Below are 19903 nucleotides of genomic sequence, written 5' to 3' on the forward strand. Positions count from 1 at the left end.
TTTTTTCTCAGGAGAAGAAAAGGTTGGCTCAGAATAAACATCTGACCTTGGTCTGCGCAGTCACGCTTCTTTGAGAAAAATACAGTCATTGTGTTGTTTTGCTATCCTCGTGATACAAGGTGACTGCTTGTATTATGAGACACACCGTGCAAGGCTCTGCCCCTCTAGAAAATTGTAGACCATTTCACTACCTGTAAAGATCTATTCAAAGGAACAGTTTATTTTTAGCTTGACTGGAGCCAACCAAGGCTACTGTGGCAGAAATGGTAGAAGCAGGGCGTGTGTGTGGCGGATGGACAATGTGTGTGTGAGTGCAACACACCTGTGAGCGCAGCCGAATTCATGTCACATTCTGACTGAGATCAAGTCCAACCGCATGTTGAAAATCTCATGCATATCGTAGGCCAAAGTGTAACGATCAAATATTCATCGTTTTTTCCCCCCAGACCGGGTTGTTAAATTAATAGGGAGCTCTTAACCACCTTACCTCAGCAATGCTGCACAGTCTCCTGGGCTCTCCACTAACCCTGTGTGGTCTGGGGGGCACAGGCCCCCCCCGCGCACACACTGACATGCTCTGGGAAGACGTCAGGCCGGTTCTCCTACCCTCAGCTTGACGTGGGTTCTCCTCCTCAACCACTTCTCTCTGGGGTTGGACGGCGAGAACGGGGCCGAGTCCAGGCTGTCTGCTTCCTGGGTCTTCGCACAGTCGGTGCGCATGAGCTGCCACACAGACACACACGCACAGACACACACGCACACACAAGCACACCACATACACACATGCAGTTAGTCCACAACGGGTCAGGTCCATACAGCGTGGTAATGCATCACCTACAGCTGGGCACTCAACAGCCCTTCAACACCTGATAACCTATGTGTACAGGAACAGCCAATAAGACATGTCCGCCAGACAATAGTCCTGATCTAGAGCTCCTTCATGCAGAAAGGAACCTGGGAGAACAGCTGTGTCCTCAGCCCTGGGGCATCCAAGCTGCGAGCTGATTTGTCAAGAGAAGGATTGAGGCACATTAAAAGAGCCAGAGGATGGTGAGAAGTTTAGTGCGACGGAGGAGAAAATTACAGTCTCAGAACTCTTGGAAGTCTATGTCTATCATCAACCCAATCAGAAGGGTATCCAAGGCACAGAGAAGGAGTTTGTTTAATGATGTATCGTTAAAGAGGTCTTAAAAATGGGCCTTTTTATTACCCCGGCAACATGAAAGCTTTCCTGCTGAAGATTCTGTCTTTTATGTGGCCATGATGTAAGATCATTATTCCTGGATTTGACTTCCTCCAGGAGAGAGCAGACAGGTATTACGCGGGCTGGAGCACACTGTGATCTGGCAGGCTTTAATGTGGAGCCTAAGGTCCATAGGCATCCCATGATGTGATATTGATTGGAGCTCAGAGATAACGATCACCACCTTTATTAGCCTCGCAGTAGAGATAGCACTTCCAACTGGCTGCTCTGCCATTCCTCCTCACACATCTCTCCCAATACACACACACACACACACACAGACAGACACAGTCACACGTACAGCTGTAGGCAGAGGATTGTGGAAAGTTCCCTGCTCCTGGAGTGATGTGTTCTAATGACCAGGCTAAAAGGCTGCCTGTGGTCCAGAGGTTCCAGGTTTTAATAGGACACGACAAGGAGCACTGCTTTCACTCGGTTTCTGTTAGTGTCTCAGTGGAATCACTGAGTAGAGGATGACCCTCTTACCTCACACACACAGATCATACAAACACACACACAGCAGACCAAACGTAACATCTGTCCTGATTTTAACATGACTATGTATGTAAGTGTGTGAGTGTGTGTGTGTGTGGTGCTTACCTGGCGGAGCACAAAGGCGGCCACGTCAGTGGACTCCCAGTAGGAGGTGTGGAAGAGGTGAGGCAGAGCCACCGTGGGGAAAGACGTCAGGACGTCAGGGCAGTACAGGGCATAGTCCAAACGCTTGGATCCCCACCAGCTGCTGGAGACTGAAACACACACACACACACACACACGCACACAGGCAAGACAAAGCATGTACTTATCAAGATCGATTCTGTTAATGCCCCGAAAAACAGCCAGTCGTGTGGGAGGGTGATCTGCGATACACCGAGAGGAAATTCAGCCTAGAAAACTGCAGAATATAAACAAGCTCCACACCCCCCCGCCCCCCCCCCCCCCCCCTGTGCCCTTTTGTTCTGCCTGCTAATGAGCCCTCCCACTCACTGTTGGTGATGGTGTTGGCCAGCCGGCCAATAGAACAGCCGGATGTCTCGCTGTCCACGCTGGTTACACTGGCCCTGCGCCCTGGCCCTCCTCCTCCTCCTTCACCTCTTCCTCCTCCAGCTTTGCCGCCGCCATCTGCCTCAGGGGGGGGGCTTCCCCGCTGTTTCCCCAGGACTGGGCCCCCCTCCCAGGAACACGTCTGGGTGGCTGTGGATCCCGTCGGCTGGAGGAGGGGGTCAGAAAGGGGGAGATCAAAAAGGGGTATATGGAAGGAGAAAAGGCAAGAGACGGAGAAGGCAGAAGAACAGGATTTCAAAGTATCGACACCAGTCGCTTCTGTGGGAAAATCCATGACATGAGTCTTTCTCAGTGTCCAGGTATTGACTGGCTTTGTTACTGGAGAGGGAAATCAGACAGACATATGGGACAAAGAGTGCACCTTGCTGTCCATTATTGAGTTAATGATAAGGCCTGAGCACAATGGAGCACCTCCTCACCCCCCCCAGGTGATCAGTGTCATAAGGCGTTGGAAGAGGGACAAGGCTCAATCTACTGGAGATTACGTACAATACAAAAGCCCAGCAGCTGTAAGAGGCTGTGAACGTTAACCTATCAAATGAAGAACTGAAAGGGATGCAGAAAAGAGCATTGAGTTATTACCCATGACCCTGTATGTGTGCTTGTGTGTTGGGAGGGACACACACACACTCATTATTCAGTTCTCTCCTGTGCTAGGACAGCTGGTTCAAAAGATTTGTGCTGAGAACAGAAACCTCCCATGTGACCACGACGCTGAATAGATCTGAATGTATGTCTCCAGGAGAGAGCGTAGTATTGTAGTACTAGAGTCCATTAATAATTCAGTTGCAAGAAGAGACAAGTGACTGCTAGTCCAGATCAATAACGCATCAATGTCTTATAAGCTCCTATTTATACACACACACACACAGACACACACAAACACTCTGCAACTGCAACGTCCCTCTCGAACACCCAATCTAATCTATTTCCTAAATCCCATTCAACACGCACTGTCATCCTTTATCCTCACCACACAAACCAAACAATGTCTCCTGCTCCTGTTGTTAGTAAACAACACTTCCTGTTCCAGTGTCCCAGCTCAGCTCCTGCCCTGAAGCTGTGCTCCTGCTGCGGCAGCTGACAGGCCTGTTTCTGACAGCCTGGTTCTGGCCCACCTGGTTCTGACAGGCTGGTTCTGGCCCGCCTGTTCTGACAGGCCTGGTTCTGGCCTGCCTGGTTCTGGCCTGCCTGGTTATGGCCCGCCTGGTTCTGACAGGCCTGGTTCTGGCCCACCTGGCGCAGCAGCGCTGTGGTTGACAGAGGTGTGAAGCTGATTGTTCTGAAAGCCGAGCTTGTATGAGCCCGTGCACATACTTCTGAAACAATTTGCCAGCTCTGACAACATGGTCATTAACCTCTGTGAGAACATCATCAAAACAACTGTCATCATCAAAACAACTGTGTAGGAGGACTGAGAAGAGGCAGAGGGAGGGATGCACAGAAGTACACAGAATAAAAAGAGACATTCCTGTGGATAGTTACGATGAAGACTGTACAAGCTCCTGGTCACCTACCGGACACTGCCGCTAAAGAAATGCCATCTCTATGATTAATCATTCTGATCATTTCCCAAGGTCTGTGTTTTCTTCTCAGAAAGCCTAATTAAATCTATACCTAGCATCTGCACAGAGAATGCCCCATTAGGTACTTCCACAGCATGGCTGCAAATACAGATCAGTATTGTCCGTGTGTGTGTGTGTGTGTGTGCGTGTGCGTGTGTGTGTGTGTGTGTGAGAGAGAGTCTGTGTGTGTGTGTGTGTGTGTGAGAGAGAGAGAGTGTGTGTGTGTGTGTGTATGTGAGAGAGAGAGTCTGTGTGTGTGTATGTGTGTGTGTGTGAGAGAGAGAGTGTGTGTGTGTGTGTGAGAGTGTAGTCTGGGCAGGGGTGTGTCTGTCTGATGGAAATGGTCCCTGCATACATGATATTTATGTGAGGTGCACTGCGAAGGTTAAAGCCCCGCCCCGATCAATGTCATTTCCTCTTCCTCCCCCGGCCTTCCACTGGGGGACCCCTGAGTATCCCTCCAGTCAGTCACCAAGACACGGGCCTGTTAGACTGGCTGGGCTTCCCTAATGGGCTGGGTGTGTGTGTGTGTGTGTGGGGGGGGGGGGGGGGGGCATATCTCTAGTAGCTCTAATTCTCCACTAGCCAGGTTGCTCTGAAAGAAAAAAAGATGTGATCGGAATATTTGCTCTGATGCATGGATGTCAGTGTGTGCGTGTGTGTAGGCTTCTGTAACCTGCATACCAGCGCCAGCGTCTGTGCATCTATTTAGGGCGGGTTAACCCCATCCGTGCCGGCTGAATGACCTTTATGGGCAGTCTGAACGTCGTGTCCGTGAGGCTCCTCCCTGCGGGCGCTGAGCGAGGCCCGCTGTGCGAGGCAGGGACGCACACAGCTGCATACTGATGCAGACGGACATGAGCAGGAATCAGGGGCTGCTTGTACTGCCCCGGGGCCACGCTGGAACACAACCAACACTTAGATCGCCTTTTATAGGCGCCCGGGAAAAGGGGCACACAGAGATCTTGATTTCAATGGAGAAATGCAACGAGAAAACTAGACAAAACAAATATCTAGAATTGAGGGGCAAGCGCCCAAGAGAACTGTCTGAGATCAAAGCAAGATTGTGCTGTCTGTGCAGGGAGGAGATAATCCGTTTATGGAAACAACAAAGACCATCTGAAGCGTGAAACGCAATCTCTGTATTCCAGACTGTTCCAGAGGTGATGGACTCGTGATGTGATGCATTACGAGGCTTGCTTTTGTCTGCTCACACGCCCATTCACTCAAGCAATGCGCGCGCACGCACACGCAGAAACATGCAATCATCTGCACTCTTAAAAGAAGTCCTTCTCCTCTGTGCTCCTCTATGCTTCCTTCATCTTCTTTCAGTCCTCAGTGTTGGCAGGGACTTTCTCTTCACAACACACACACACACCCAGACACCGGAATGATGTGCACTGTATGAATTTAGTGTCAGAGGGTGAGAAGCAAGGACAGAGTGACAAACAAAGTAAAAAATGGTGTCGAGCAGTCTGGAAGACCATCGCAGGAGAAAATAATGAGAGTTACAAGGAGCGAGAGAGGGAGAGATTGGTAGGGTGCGGTAATGACAGGGGACAGAGGTGAGAGTCTGGATCGGGAGGGGGCCAAATGGAAGTGATCAGTATGGAAATTGAAGCTGTGTGATGTACAGTGAGGAGTGGATAAAGGACGGAGAGACGTGAGGCAGCAGGAGACATGAGGTGGGGGGAGGATTTCCAAACACCAAGGTGAGCCAGGATGATTACACGTTAGCCATGACACATCTTAATAGAACCCGGAGCCTTCACAGGAAGCCTGCTCCCTGCACAATCTCCCAGCTTCTACAAGACTTCCAATGTCTCCCCCCCGCCCAGTAAGACATGAGAGTTTAATAGCCAAGCACTCTGTTCATTATTGATAGACGCCGTAATGTATCCGGCATTTGCTATGTCAAATCTCTCTAGTACATTAACGGCTTGCCTCACCACACTATACGCTCGCACCGAGTAAATGCGTCATATTTCATGCTTAAGTAACGCTTAAGTCTCACACGTAAGAATCTAATGAGTGTCTCTAGGTCATGGTGACACTACTTCCTGCCTCAGAGAGGAAATGAGCTCGTTGGCACGGCTACGCGTGTTTGTATGAGTGCCTACATGTACCTGGCAGTGATTTTTAATTGAATGCATATTTTGACAACTCCTTGCTGTTGCAAGATGTAGTGTCATAATTAAAGCTCGTCAGAGCAGGGAGCTGCAACAGAGAGACGTGTGTGTGTGTGTGGCGGCCTCTCTCTCCTCACACTCCGCCCACCTGCTCAGCAAGAGCCCCTGTGCTAATAACATGGGTGATATCCTTGCTGTAAACAAACACTTAAGCCTAACTGCCAGTGCTCTGTTCAATTATGCAGGAGCATGTTATCTACGTGGTCTGGTAGCAGTGGATTTACAAGGTCTAAAAGGTAGTTTGCACATGATAAACATCAGCACTGGTTTAGGGACGTTCTTGTAATGATGAATCTGTATCTTCATATCAGTAAGCATTTAATCCAATGATGGGGTTGACATTGTGGTACACTACAGTATGTGTTAACTGCAGTTCACACACCACACACACACACACACACACAGATACATACACCAACAGATAACCGCACACACACACCACACTCACACAGACAAACACACACAGACAAACACACGCACACACAGACAAACACACACAGACATGGCCTATTTTCTGTGGGCGAGCCAGGCTGAGAGAGTTGCAGGCAGAAGCAGCAGGAAGCGTCAGAACTGCTGCTGAAGTGCCTCCGAGTCCCAAAAGGAAGCTATAAAACATTCTATTAATAGATAAGTGCCTAATTAAAGAGAGGGAGAGTCAGCCTTACCTACCACAGCCCCCCCTCCCCCCACCCCCAACTCCTTCTGAAACTCCTTTCCTCCTCCTCTTCTTCTCCGCAGGGATTAGAGTTCTACGCCGTGGCCTCCAGCACAGTCACGCTCACGCTCACACACTGACTGATCCACAGACAAACGTGTCACCAAGGATGAGTTAGAATCACATTCCAAGAGCAGGCTTTAGGTTCCAGAGAGATATGTTTCTGCAGTGCTGCTAGTACAGCCTGGGACGGCTGTTTCTCTCTGTCTCTCTCTCTCTGTCTCTCTCTCTCTCTCTCTCTCTCTCTCTCTCTCTCTCTCTCTCCGTCTCTCTCTGTTTGTGTGTGTTTGTGTGTGTGTGTGTCTCTGAGAACAGAATCACACGCGTCCTTCAACCTGAAACATGTCAGCGTGCTTAAGATTCCACGAACGTCCAAGCAGAGTTGAAATTCACAACCGAAATCAAGCCATCAGCGCGGCGATACAATCAGACAAGTTCACAGTCGGCACAAACCTTCCATCCTTTAGCCTGACATCCTGTTTAAACGCCCTGCATGTGTGTACATGTGTGTACGTGTGTGTGTGTAGTTGATGCGGGGGGAGCATGCTCACCTATGAGAGTGGAGCGCCCGTCCCCCATGGGGTAGCGCTGGTAGCGGGGCACGGGGAAGGGGGGCAGCCTGTGGAACAGGGGCTGCAGAAGGGGCTCCAGCCTGGACGCGGACGGGTCGGAGGGGTAGAACAGGTTGAAGATCTGGGAGCAGGACGGCCGGAGGTGGCTCGCTGCAGGACCACGGACAGCGGACGTCAGGACAAACATCCACTGGACTTTGCCTTCACTTCCTTCCCAAGCTTTGTTCACAGTGTATGTTGTCGTACCGACAGTGGAAATGTTGGTCTCTTACGGTGCGTATCGTATGTTCACGTTCGCAACGGTGGGGTACTAGTCTCTGGGAGGTGTGGTACATTTGAAAACCAGACAGCCTGGTCCCTTTCTGGTGAGTAATCGGCTTCAGACTGATATTGACAAAGAGTGTGAATGTGTGCAGAAATGTGTGTGTGTGTGTTTGTTTGTTGCATGTGCAAGGGTGCGAGTATGTGTGAAAGTGTGAATTTCAGTGAGCATGCATGTAAATGTGTCTCCGTGTGTGTGTGTGTGTGTGTGTGTGTCTATGTAAGTCTGTGTGTGTGTGTGTGTGTGAGTGTGAGTGTAAGTCTGTGTGTGTGTAAGTCTGTGTGTGTGTCTATGTAAGTCTGTGTGTGTGTGTGTGTGTACAAGTCTGTGTGTATGTGTGTTTCTCCTCCAGTCAGAACGTACCCTGGACAGCAGGTAGCACAGTGCGCCTCATGGCCAGCACCAGCCCCAGTGGACAGCCCAGGAGGAAACACTCGGAAACCTCGAAGTCGAACCAGCCCGGGTTCAGAACCAGGCTGGGGTTGCTGCCTGGATGAAGCTCCACCCCATCCTTAATTAAGCTGCAGGGGGGGGCACAAAACACACACACACAGAGCAGTTACAGCATAGTTTATATCCATCTGGTTCTAATTTGAAGTGTTTGGTTCATCAGATTGCTCAGTAGGGTGCATGGGCAGCAGATGCTAACCAGCTAGCTAGCTAGCGCTGTGTAAGAGGATGTGTATGGGGAACACAAGTGAGCCATCTAATGCTGTGAAACAGAATGTGTTTGGGTAACATGTTAGACAGCCAGAAAGCCAGTGCTGAGCTGCCGTGAGCTCAGCCTGGTTATGACGCAGGCTGAGGAACCCTCCAGTCTCCCTCCAGCAGAGAGAGAGCATCCAGGCAGCATCCAGGCAGGCTGACGGCTGTTTGAACAGCCTTGTCTGCCTCAGACCCAGGCTCCAAACAAAGAGCGCCTCTGTGCCCTCGGCACTCCGGCCAACACACACACACTTCCTCTCCAGGTCTAGTGGGGGGGAGGGGGGGATGAAAGCCAGCAGCTATAAGGAGGCCAGATCAATTGGCCTTCGATTTCTGCCTGCTCCCATGTTCTCTTCCCTACTCCCCTGACATCCTCCTTGCCTCCCTCCCCTCTCTCTACCCCCCTCCCTCTCTCTCTCTCTCTCTCTCTCTCTCTCTCTCTCTCTCTCTCTCTCTCTCTACCCCCTCACACCCTCCCTGTCTCTACCCCCCCTCCCTCTCTCTCTCTCTCTCTCTCTCTCTCTCTCTCTCTCTCTCTCTCTCTCTCTCTCTCTCTCTCTACCCCCTCACTCCCTCACTCCCTCTCTCTCTCTCTCTCTCTCTCTACCCCCCCTCACTCCCTCTCTCTACCCCACTCTCTCTCTCTCTCTCTTCTCTCTCTCTCTCTCCTCATTCTCTCTCTCTCTCTACCCCCCTCACTTCCTCTCTCCTACCGCCCCCTCCCTCTCTACCTCCCCTCCTTCCCTCCCTCTATACCCCCCTCTCTTCCTCCGGCATAAAGTGCAACCTGTTTTCTTGCCCTTCATCAATCCTGTTGTCTTCCACGGCTGATAACGCTGTCTGTCTATCTGTCTGTCTATCTGTCCTTGTTATTGTCTGAGACAGTGGGACACTGAGAGAGACGCAGACCGACTGCACCACGCCTCTGGATCTGACCGGGACAGTCTCTCCTTCGGTTTCCAGAAGGAGCAAAAGAGATGGAGGGGGTCAAGGATGTTGCTGTTAGCATGAAGCCTTGTGGGAAATGTCCCGGTTTGGGTTTAGTGAGTGAGGAGTGAGGGAGGAGCCTCCTGACATGGACGTGAACCCCAGGCAGGCGGGTGAGTCCCTGGGGCCCCAGTGATGAGTGGGCTGCTGCCTGGGAAACAGGCGTCTAATAAGGGTCTGAGGGCTTGTGCGTGACCTGGAAAACCCAGTGGGAGATGCAGGGGCCTGGGCAGTTCCACGGGAAGAGGGGGGCTGTCCATCCTACACTCAGCCTTGCTTCCTTTTTAATGAAGAGAATAGCAAGTAGGGTTGGGGGGGGGGGGGGGGTACGTTGCCATGGACATCTAGTGGCGTAGGAGAGTTAGAGAGTTTGGAAGAGTCATATCTGGAAAATGAAATCTGAAAGACGGGGGTGGGGGTGGCGAGGGACGCAGTGAAACTCACTGAAGTGTGCAGGCGCATCGTAACACTGGGTTGCTCAAGGGGTGTGTGGGGGGGGGTGGGTGTGGGGGTTAGCATGGCAGCGAGGCCCCCCCCCCCCTCCTCATCCACATGCAGGGCTCTGTCTCCCATGCACTCTTGCACAGGAAGGGCTATTTTTTAGCCCAGTGCAGTCAGGCAGACACACAGAGCCATCTTGCTGGCGAGTATTGATTGCAGGAGGCAGAAGAGTGACACATTCCAGAGTCAGTTACGGTCCAGAGAGACCTGGATGACCCACCCGCTGACATCATCGATGGGCTGATGTCCAGTCAGCCCACACACAGCAGAATCGTTAGAAATATACACTGCATACGGTAGGCAGGACTTCACCTTGAATCCATCCAACATTTTATCTCCCATTTTTTTTTCCATAGTGAGCTAAGGGTCTGTTTTTGTGTTTTGTGTGTTTGTGAGAGTGTATGTATGTGTGTGTGTGTGTGTGTGTGTGTGTGTGTGTGGTGAGTGCATGTATGTGTGAGTGCATGTATGTATGTGTGTGGTCTACCTGCTAAAGAAACTGTGATGTTGGCCAGTGGAAAAGGTGTCTCCGTCGTACGAGTCGCTTTGCTTCCTGTTGAGCAGCTGTCGGCTGGGGGCGTGTCCTTCGCTGGGGGCGGAAATGTCGATGTTGCTCTTACTGAGCGCTCTTGCTGCAGCCCAGGCCCGGGCTGGCTTCTCCCAGCACGCCCCGGGGGTATCCTGCGTGGGAGGAGGACAGCATGGGACACAGGCTCACACACACACACACACACTCTCTCCCCACCATGTTGGTAACGAGAGGGTGAGGAGATAATGCTGCTATCCAGCTTGCAGGAGAAAAAACGTGGGCTTGGGTCTGTGAGATACTATCAGTTCAGGTTTTCAAGGTTGAGCTGATTTCTGTTATCCAAAGTTTTGAGTATCCTGGTAAGGTGAAGTGAAGGTTGAGGCAAAAAGGGAGACGAGACGAGACAGAGGTAGATAAGGGTGGAAGAGAGGATATAAATGGAGGGGGGAAGGGATGGAGGGAGAGGAGATGGAGGGAGAGGAGATGGACGGAGAGGAGATGGAAAGAGAGGAGATAGAGGGAGAGGAGATGGAGGGAGAGGAGATGGAAAGAGAGGAGATGGAGGGAGAGGAGATGGAAGGAGACAGAGGAGAAAGGAAAGAAAATGGAGAGAGTTTGTGGTGACTGACAGACAGACCACTCAGCCCCGGGAACATTGTAGTGCTCACTGGTTGTAAACAAATATGACAAGGCAGTTTAACTGAGGACAGGTGGGCAGAGGACAGTTAGACGTCAGGGCCAGGGAACAGATGAGCCGCACGGGAACAGATGGACTGGAAACAGACAGAATTGCGAGAAGAAGAGAGGCCTTTCACGAAACACTGAGACATTCTGTATCCACTTCTGTCATGGGAGGATCGCTAAACCCACAGTTTTGGCCAATGCTCATGTGCTCAGCAGTCCTGAGCCAGAAAGCTAGCTAATGCTAACGCAATGGCAATCTGCAGACCGCTAGCTAGCCAAACACTAAAATCGGTAGTCTGTTGTGGTCTCCTACCTTGAGGCTGTCGTTGCTGTTGCTGCTGCAGTTGTCAGGGCTGCTGTGTCTCTGGCGACTGCTGAAACAAAGGGCGTCGAAACACAACACCCCCCCCACACAGTCTCCCATCAAGCACACCTGGTCGGGGGGGGGGGAAAGAACACACACACGCGCGTGCGCGCAGAGCGAAACTGATTTAGAACGACGTCTCGCTCCGCTCAAATCAATGTAACCAGCCAAAGCCTGGACGGCAGCATGAGGATCCTGCGTCCTGGTCTGCGGAGACTCACCGAGCAGTCTGAATGTCAATAAAACACTTCATTAAGACGGATAGAACAACACATTTCTCCATAATTGCTTTGACGTGCATGAACTGTACTTGGACGCCCCTGGCTATTTAATTGCGTTTGCGAATACATAATGTCACCACAGTAGAGCCGTGGAGAGAACGTCCCATGTATGAAGACACAGAAGGAATAATCCATCACCCTCTGTCCTCAAGGTGGGTGGACACTGTGACGGGGGACATGTTTTCCAGAGGGAACACGGTGCAGTACACTAACCCACGGTCCACTCTAAATCAATTACCACTTCTTCCTAAAATCATTAGCTCCTACTAAACTGTCAGCAGCGTGTGATTGGATGTGGCACGTAAGATGAGAGGGTAAGAGTCCCCCTCTCCTTCCCTGTCTGTCTCGCTCAACATGACTCATCCCTGGTGAGTCATGTGTGTGTGTGTTTTTTGGGGGGGGGGGGGGGCACGCACCTGCCCGGAGAAGCCCTGTCCGTCCTGGGACTGCAGGGAAACTGTGGTACACCTGGTTGGCGCGGGTGATGACGGTTGCCACGGCATCCTGGTAGTGCGGCGAGGCGATGGCGAGGAGGGGGAGGGCAGCCAGAGGGAGGTGATCCACACTGCTGGACACGCAACTCTCATCGTAGCTGTACGGGTTCAGACTAGAGGACAAGGGAGGGAGGGAGGGAGGGAGATGATGAAAAAAAAGCCTTTAGCTAGTGGGAGAGCCTTTTCAAATCAGTGTGTTGCCATAGTTCTGTGATGTTGCCATTGGTCTATATCAGAGTGTGCTTGCCTGAATGATACCTTGACTTTCATCAAGGCTGTGATTACAAATGGAAGTGGTAGGATGTCTCCTAACAGGTAGCTTCACCTAATCAAAGATCCTTCTAAAACACAGCTGGGGCTCATTTAAAGATGGCTTTCCTTAAAAGACATGTGATCAGCATCTTCTTGACAATCTTGAATTCATTCTCTCTCTCTCTCTCTCTCTCTCTCTCTCTCTCTCTCTCTCTCTCTCTCTCTCTCTCTCTCTCTCTCTCTCTCGCTCTCTCTCTCTCTCTCTCTCTCCTTTATTCTGTTTCCGGAGGTGCAATATGACAGCCTGGCAGGCAAAACTCGAAAAGCCTATAATCTCTAATCCATCGCCTGCCTGCTCAATTTATACACTCCATCTTATTTTAGACAGAGCCTGCTAAATGTAGACTCTGTGTGTGTGTGTGTGTGTGTGTGTGTGTGTGTGTGTGTGTGTGTATGTATGTGTGTGTGTGACAAAGATGGGTGGGGTCTTATCCTAGCAGATGAAAGGCATGATTAGTAAAGTGCCACAGGTCACAGCATAGAGGACGCGGTGTGTGTGTGCGTTTGTGTGTGTGTGTGCGTTTGTACGCACGGGGGTTCATGTGTATGTGGAAATCACAGATAGCGACAGCGCACGCGGCCGAGCCTCTACCCGACAGCGTGGGGAAGACATGAAGGATGGCAGCGCCGGTGTGCCTTCTCCTTGAACAGCTGGGGCAGCCCTGTTGTCATCCATCAGAGAGCGCCGTCAGAGGAGGAGGCGGTGAGCAGCGCGCTCAAAGGCTGATCTACGGCTGCAGCCACAGACGGTCACCAGCTCTCTCATTAGGAGAGCCAGACACACATGAACAGAGCTTGGAGGTAGTGTGCATGTGACGGGGGGTGTCAAACAGCCTCAGGACTAGTGCCCTGTGCTAGCCTGAGGAAGTGTGTGTGTGTAGCTAAAGTCTAGCCTAGCTGTGCAGAGTCAAGCAGGGTCTGGCTCCTGTCATGTTAACAGAGACCCCTGCTGCTAGTATGGGACCCACACACACACACTACCAAAACAGTCCGAAGGGACATGGCCTATTTACATGTTTTCAGTCCATCCCTGCTCCAGACAGCCTGTCAACACTGGCCCCAGCCCGGCCCAGTGCAGCTGGGCTTCTCTCAGCTCCATGTTTATTTGCCAAGGTGAATAATTAGTCATCTGTTTATGGAGACACCTGCTCTTCATGATATTGAGTCAAGGGTTTGTGTCACCTGAATAGAAGTTCCTTAGCTACTGGATGTTGTGTGGTTTTGGTAGTTTCATTAGACATGCCTACGGCGCACACAATTAGTGATCATCTTGTAGATGAAAGATGTCTGAAAGCTCATTTCCAGGATAAGTTGTTATTGTTTGTTGAGAATCCGTACAAACAATTAGAAAAAGATTTCTTAGCATCCCACAGTAGAAGCGGTAATCATCCAGTGATCAACGACGTGTTAGGAAAGGTGCAATAATCAACAGCTAGACCAACCCTTGCTTCTTTCTCACTCTCTCTACCTTTCTATCAATGTCTCTCTTTCTGTCTCTCTAAACTTTTGAGGCCAGTGTTTAGATTTCCAATTAAGAAAACCTTTCCAGCCAAAAGATCCAAGATTAGGTATCAAAAGTAATGAGGTTGACATGGCAACATCAATACAGCCGCACTCCCCTTGATAAACTGAGGGAAACGAGAGAGAGAGAGAGAGAGAGAGAGAGAGAGAGAGAGAGAGAGAGAGAGAGAGAGAGAGAGAGAGAGAAAAGACGGACGGAGTGTGAAAGAGGGGAGAGACAGAAAGAGAAGAGGGAGAGAAAAAGAGAGAGAGAGATAGAGAGAGACAGACAGAGAGACAACGAGAGAGAGAGAGCTGGAGGGTTGACACCGAACTAGTCTCAACTCTGATAGCTGGCTCTATCGCACCCTAGCTCCACCGGTCTCTCACATCAACAAAGCCCCTGACAGATAAGTAATGGGCAGTACCACTCCCTTAATCCCAAATCATACACAACCCTTTAGAGTATTATCCATTCATTCAGGTGTGCGCATGCATACGGCGTGCACATGCATACAGATACATATGCACAAGCATGCCTACACACACCTATATGTACTGTCGAGCACAGAGCAGACCTCGCGGCTGAACCCCCTTTACATTACTGACATAGTGCTGGCATGCTGCTACTATGATCCTTTCGAAGCATATCATCATCAAGGTAAACACCTTCAAAGACACACCATGTCTGAGAGTCCTCTCTCTGTGTGCTCAGCGCTAAGAATCTCCAGCCATGTGGAATGGTGGTGTCTTCAAAAAGAACATGGCCAAACTGCATATACTAGAGTTTCGGTGGGAAAAGCTTCTTGATCATTGCTGGCGTGTGACCAGGTCATGTGAGGGGTGTGTGAACTACGCAGAGTCTCCTTATTCAAGGGCTTCAGCCGTAGGATTAAGTAAAGCAGCCATTCACAACCTTTTCCACTTTGCGGCCCACTTGCATAGCTCAAATGTTTTTTGACACATCCTCATCATGGATGTGCCATTCTCAGAACATACGACTTTGCGCATGTTCTGAGAAAGACATGTTACATTACTTTATCCATAGGTAACAAATGACAGACAAATTATCTATTTGTTAACATTAACGACTAGCAGGCAAGCTGACAATCAGATAATTGAGTAAATTATAATGTACCTAAAAATTGTTAGCTAGCTAGCCTAACTACGTTACTGCTCAAATATGTTCATAGCTAGCTACTTTTACTGTGTGAGTTAGATAAACCTTACCTTCGTAATTGTCGATGTAGCTCGAAATGTATGCAATATGCGGAAGTGATTTGTGCATAGTGGATTGAAGATTTTTTTTAATCTTTTGAAAATGACTGTTTTTCTTTGATTTGTTCTTTGTTTACACCATGTGCCTTGCGTTAATGCATATCGATTTTGATATTGATATTACGAATGCCATTATAGATATATGATGTGTTCATTAAAATCAATAAAGATTTTTTGTTAAGGCGTTTACACACACAACACAAATGTCAAAAAATTCTGGTAAAAAATAAAATACTGACTATACTTTTTCACTCAAGTAAAGAAGTGTGGGCTCTGACATAGACTTAAGAAAAAAGTAGCCATTAGCCTACTACTGCATGTTTAGTGCCACACTGGTAACTGGACCTCACATCATATTGATACATTAACACAAAAAAGACAGTGTAGAAACGCAGAGCACTCGCCAGTCCTTTTAACAGTTTAAAACATCTCCTGTCAAACATCTCCCAAACTTTCTTTTCTAAACTTATATTTTTTCCATAAAAAAAGAAAAAGAAAAGCTATTTAAAAAAAAAGAAATGTTGTTTTTTTCACACACAACACAAAGTTTTACGTATTTTCAAAACTACAGAAATTTGTGAAAAAAATTAAGGAGTGAATAAAACAATGTATACTTCCCACCACCAACCATTCTCTTTCTCTCATGTGTCTCTGATGTAACAGACTAAATGTATAAGACAATAAACCCCCGGGTTGGATAGCTTCCTGTTTGACCTGCCCCCCCCTCTCCCCCCCTCCCCCCCCCCCCCCTCCCCCAGGGGAGTCACTTGGGGTCCCTGGAATGGAGAGTGGGTCCATGTGCATAAGATGAAAGGAAAGTGGTTCATCCAGGTCACATAAAAGATACACGCAAACCTTCACACACACACACACACACCCTTACACATATCCTTAGTTAGACGAAGCTGAAGTCTTCTCCCTTGACCCCCAGGCACACTGATTCTGCTCTCTGACAAGAACCCCCACAGGACAAGAGAAAGCCATTTTCACTTCTCTTCGCTGTTCAGATGGAGTACTTAATAGTTTAACTGTATACACAATTTTGCCATTCCTGGAACTGTCACCAAGGAAGAGCTTCTCTGACAGTGAGAAGAAATCAATCGGTGGGCGTTTTCCCCGGTGTCACTTGTTAATGAGATGTGTGATGGTGTGAAGTCAGGCAGAGTTTTTCTCCTCATCGGTTCCGCTAGCTTGCCTGTGTTTTAGCATGTGTGAGTACACAACCTTTCCTGTTTCCTGTGTGTGTGTGTGTGTGTGTGTGTGTGTGTGTGTGTGTGTGTGTGTGTGTGTGTGTGCGTGCATGCATGTGTGTATGTATGTGCTCCAATGTTGCCCTCTAATTACAGCTTCCCTCCAACGCCTAAAGTAGCACCCTGCTAGCTGCAGGATCTTCCCTCGTTAGCAGAGAAAGGCCCTAATGAGCACCAAGAGGCCTCTCAGAGTCACCGCAGGTATCCCAGAGGCACGGAGACCGACAGAAGAAAAAAACACTGGAAAACGTGTCCGTTCTCTACGGGGAAACGTCCTCTGCATAAAAGACTCGAGTTCTGACTCTCGGCTTACTCTTGAGCAGCAATTGCATGCGCTCAGAACCTTTCACTTAGTTACAGCGTGCGTGTTTTTTCCGCGACGCTGTAAGATCCCAGCAGGACTGTGACTTAAGAGGACGGCAGCCATCTCTCTCGTCGGGGCCCCTGTGAAGAGGATTCTTGTGATGTTGCTGCTGTTTGGATTGGCATGCCAATAAATGAGATCACACATGCCCACCAGTCTAACACAGGCATTAGATATGACACCATTCAGTGACAGTGGCAAATGTGAGTCACTTTGAGCTATGTGTGAGAGTTTGTGCGTGTGAGACATGCGCTGTGTGTTTGTGTGTTTCCATGACCGCCAGGCGTACAGGGAGAGGCAATTGAGAATTGTGGCCCAATAAGTCGTTTCTGTGGAACGCCCGAGGGTTGCTGTTCTTGTCAATGTGTCCTAGGTGGATGTGTGAGGATGGCAGGCATGCGGCAGGACGTCAAGCTGCTGAGGCTACAGCCCTCAGATCTATTTACACTCTCACCCGCGGTAGCTGTCGCTCACTGACGCCAATCACAGCGGCGGAGCGAGGCCCCACCATCCTCACCAAGCCACGCTGAATGAGTCCAAATACAGACAGCGACGCGCTCTGCATATCGATGGGTAGGATCTATGTAAACATAAAGTGTGATCGTTTGACGGCAGTATGGAGGGAGGGTAGCAGAGAACTGTGTGCATGTGCCTGACAAGATTCCCCTCAGAAAGAGTGGCAGCTTGAAATGCGACATGAAAAGATTAGTCGTGCCTGAGCAGCTCCCTGCAGCCTGTCAACAAATCCACGCAAACATCGTCTCTCCAAACGGACAAAAAAACTGCAGCTCTCGGGATTTCCAGCGCCCCAAAGTCTTCATTATTTAACGGTCATTAGAGGAACTTAGGTCTTGGAATCCAAGACTTTCCAAAGGAAGCCAACCCGGTAACATGTCATGGAGGCCTGCAGTACAGGGGACCATCTGTTGTCTTTGAAGCGAAAAAAAAGAAAACATTGACTGGCAGCTTATCTGGGAGGTATAGCCACCTCATCTGCGTTTCATTTCCTTCTATCTCCAGAAGCCGGTAAAACGGAGCAGCCCAATAATAAACATTGACTACTAATTAGGCAAACAGCTCACAGTGAGTCATCAGATCTATTCTTTCCAAAGAAGCCTCCAGATACCAAGAAAGGGGACAGTGATGCCATTCATGAAGTAATTGACTCTTGCATTCTGCCTCATTGTCCACCAAGGACCTGCCTACTGGGCTCCAGGAACAAATTTACAATTAAAAACAGCAGCAGTCAGAAAGGTTAAGACTTAAATATTCCGAAAGCTTCGAAAGGCAGGCAAATGTCAGAAGGATGCTAATTAACATGGCACTGTCTGTTAAAAGCTGTCCTCTCCATAGATTTTCCTGTTTAACCTTCAGCAGCCAGTTGGCCCATTGGCTTTGAAAATCAGGTGTGTCCAATTGGGGCTGTCTGTGTGTGTGTGTGTGTGTGTGGGGGGGGGGGGGGGGGGGATTGTGCTGGAAGGCCTGAAAGATCAAATCTAAAAGTGGGTGTTCTATGTAGGCAGGCAAAGTGAAGATATTATTAAGGACAACTTTAAAGAGCAGGCTACATGAGCCTCACCATGGAAGTTAGCTTAACTACCTACGAGACAAGGCTCCCCTTCATCCTCACTCTCTTAACCCCCCCTCATCTCTTCCTCCCTCCTCCTTTCCTTCCCTTCCTCCCTCCTCCTGTTCCCTTCCTCTATCCCGCCCCCCCCCCTCCCCCCCCACATCCATGTGGGTCACTCACTTGGAGACGAGGGAGAAGGCCTCAGCACACACAGCAGGGCAGGGCACCAGTTTGATCATCACATGCTCGGCCGCGGCCTGGAAGTGTGCCCCCGCCACCTTCTCCAGGACAGACGCCAGCGTGGCGGCGTCGCCGGCCTTTGCGCCTGGATCCCCGCCCGCCGTGTCCAAGATGTTCCCCGCCATGCACCACCAAGAGCAACACATGGGTCTTACACTTCTTCTGGAGGGGAGAGAGAGAAGATGGGGAGACAGAGAAGGAGGGGAGAGAGAGAGACAGAGAAGGAGGGGAGAGAGAGAGACAGAGAAGGAGGGGAGAGAGAGAAGGAGGGGAGAGAGAGAGAGAGAAGGAGGGGAGAGAGAGAGAGAGAGAAGGAGGGGAGAGAGAGAGAGATAGAGAGAAGGAGGGAAGAGAGAGAAGGAGAGGAGAGAGAAAATGAGGGGAGAGAAGATGGGAGGAGAGAAAGAGACCATTACCACAGAATTACAACAGAATTGTCAAAAAGGGGGCGGGAGGCGAAAGGAAGAAAAATAGGAGGTTGCATCATCGGCTTACACTCAAATATGAAAGGCATCCAGTTGAGCTATTGTAGAGAATACTGTAGAAAAACCGGTCGGTATTGAAAAGTATTACTGTGGTCTCACCTCCATGTCGTCCAAGCCATCAATGCTGCTCTGGGGGGGGGGATCGCAGCGCTGACGCCCCAGGCGGTAGAGGTTCTCTGCCGGAGGACGAATGATGGAAGACGGAGAAAAAGAGGAAAATGGAGGGAGAGAGAGAGAGAGAAAAGTCATTACATGGGCCACTTCACACAGATACACTGATAACACGAGGAAAAATGATTATTGATTGGAGCAGCTGACCAATTTGAACATTACTAAAGGCTTTCCTTTTCTCCTTATCCCCCCATAACGGGCAGGTGGGTCTCCTCTGCTGTGCCCTTCAGCTCCTATCTCCTAACCACATGCCTGGGAAAAGTCAATAGTGACATATCATGAAGATTCTGTCCAAAAGGTATAAGGTTGTCAACACTGTAGTACGTATTTTCAAATAATTGGATTTCGGCTTGTCAGAAACAGCCAAAACAAAGCAGATGAAGGCCAGGGGAGAAGGGAGAGAAGAGGGGACGGAGGGAGAGGGGGGGACATGTTTCCCTCCACCTGCAAAGACTGCCAGCGTCCCTGGCTGTGTGGTGTGGAGTATCATGGGCTCCCAGCCAAACTCATTACCCCT

General features: G+C 49.8%; 1 protein-coding gene across 1 annotated transcript in view; it reads right to left on the reverse strand.

Annotated features, from left to right (window-relative positions):
• pitpnm3 (PITPNM family member 3) overlaps positions 1-19903 on the reverse strand; it is a 51847-nt gene that overhangs the window by 8646 nt on the left and 23298 nt on the right. Inside the window, 13 exon segments of the mRNA XM_047036517.1 lie at positions 607-723; positions 1844-1992; positions 2231-2409; positions 2411-2453; positions 7329-7499; positions 8035-8192; positions 10352-10545; positions 11391-11510; positions 12139-12174; positions 12176-12329; positions 18671-18849; positions 18851-18892; positions 19315-19391. Coding sequence (XP_046892473.1) covers positions 607-723; positions 1844-1992; positions 2231-2409; positions 2411-2453; positions 7329-7499; positions 8035-8192; positions 10352-10545; positions 11391-11510; positions 12139-12174; positions 12176-12329; positions 18671-18849; positions 18851-18892; positions 19315-19391 — 1619 coding nt within the window.

Source organism: Hypomesus transpacificus, chromosome 15, assembly GCF_021917145.1.
Source record: "Hypomesus transpacificus isolate Combined female chromosome 15, fHypTra1, whole genome shotgun sequence".
NCBI classification, from domain to species: Eukaryota; Metazoa; Chordata; class Actinopteri; order Osmeriformes; family Osmeridae; genus Hypomesus; species Hypomesus transpacificus.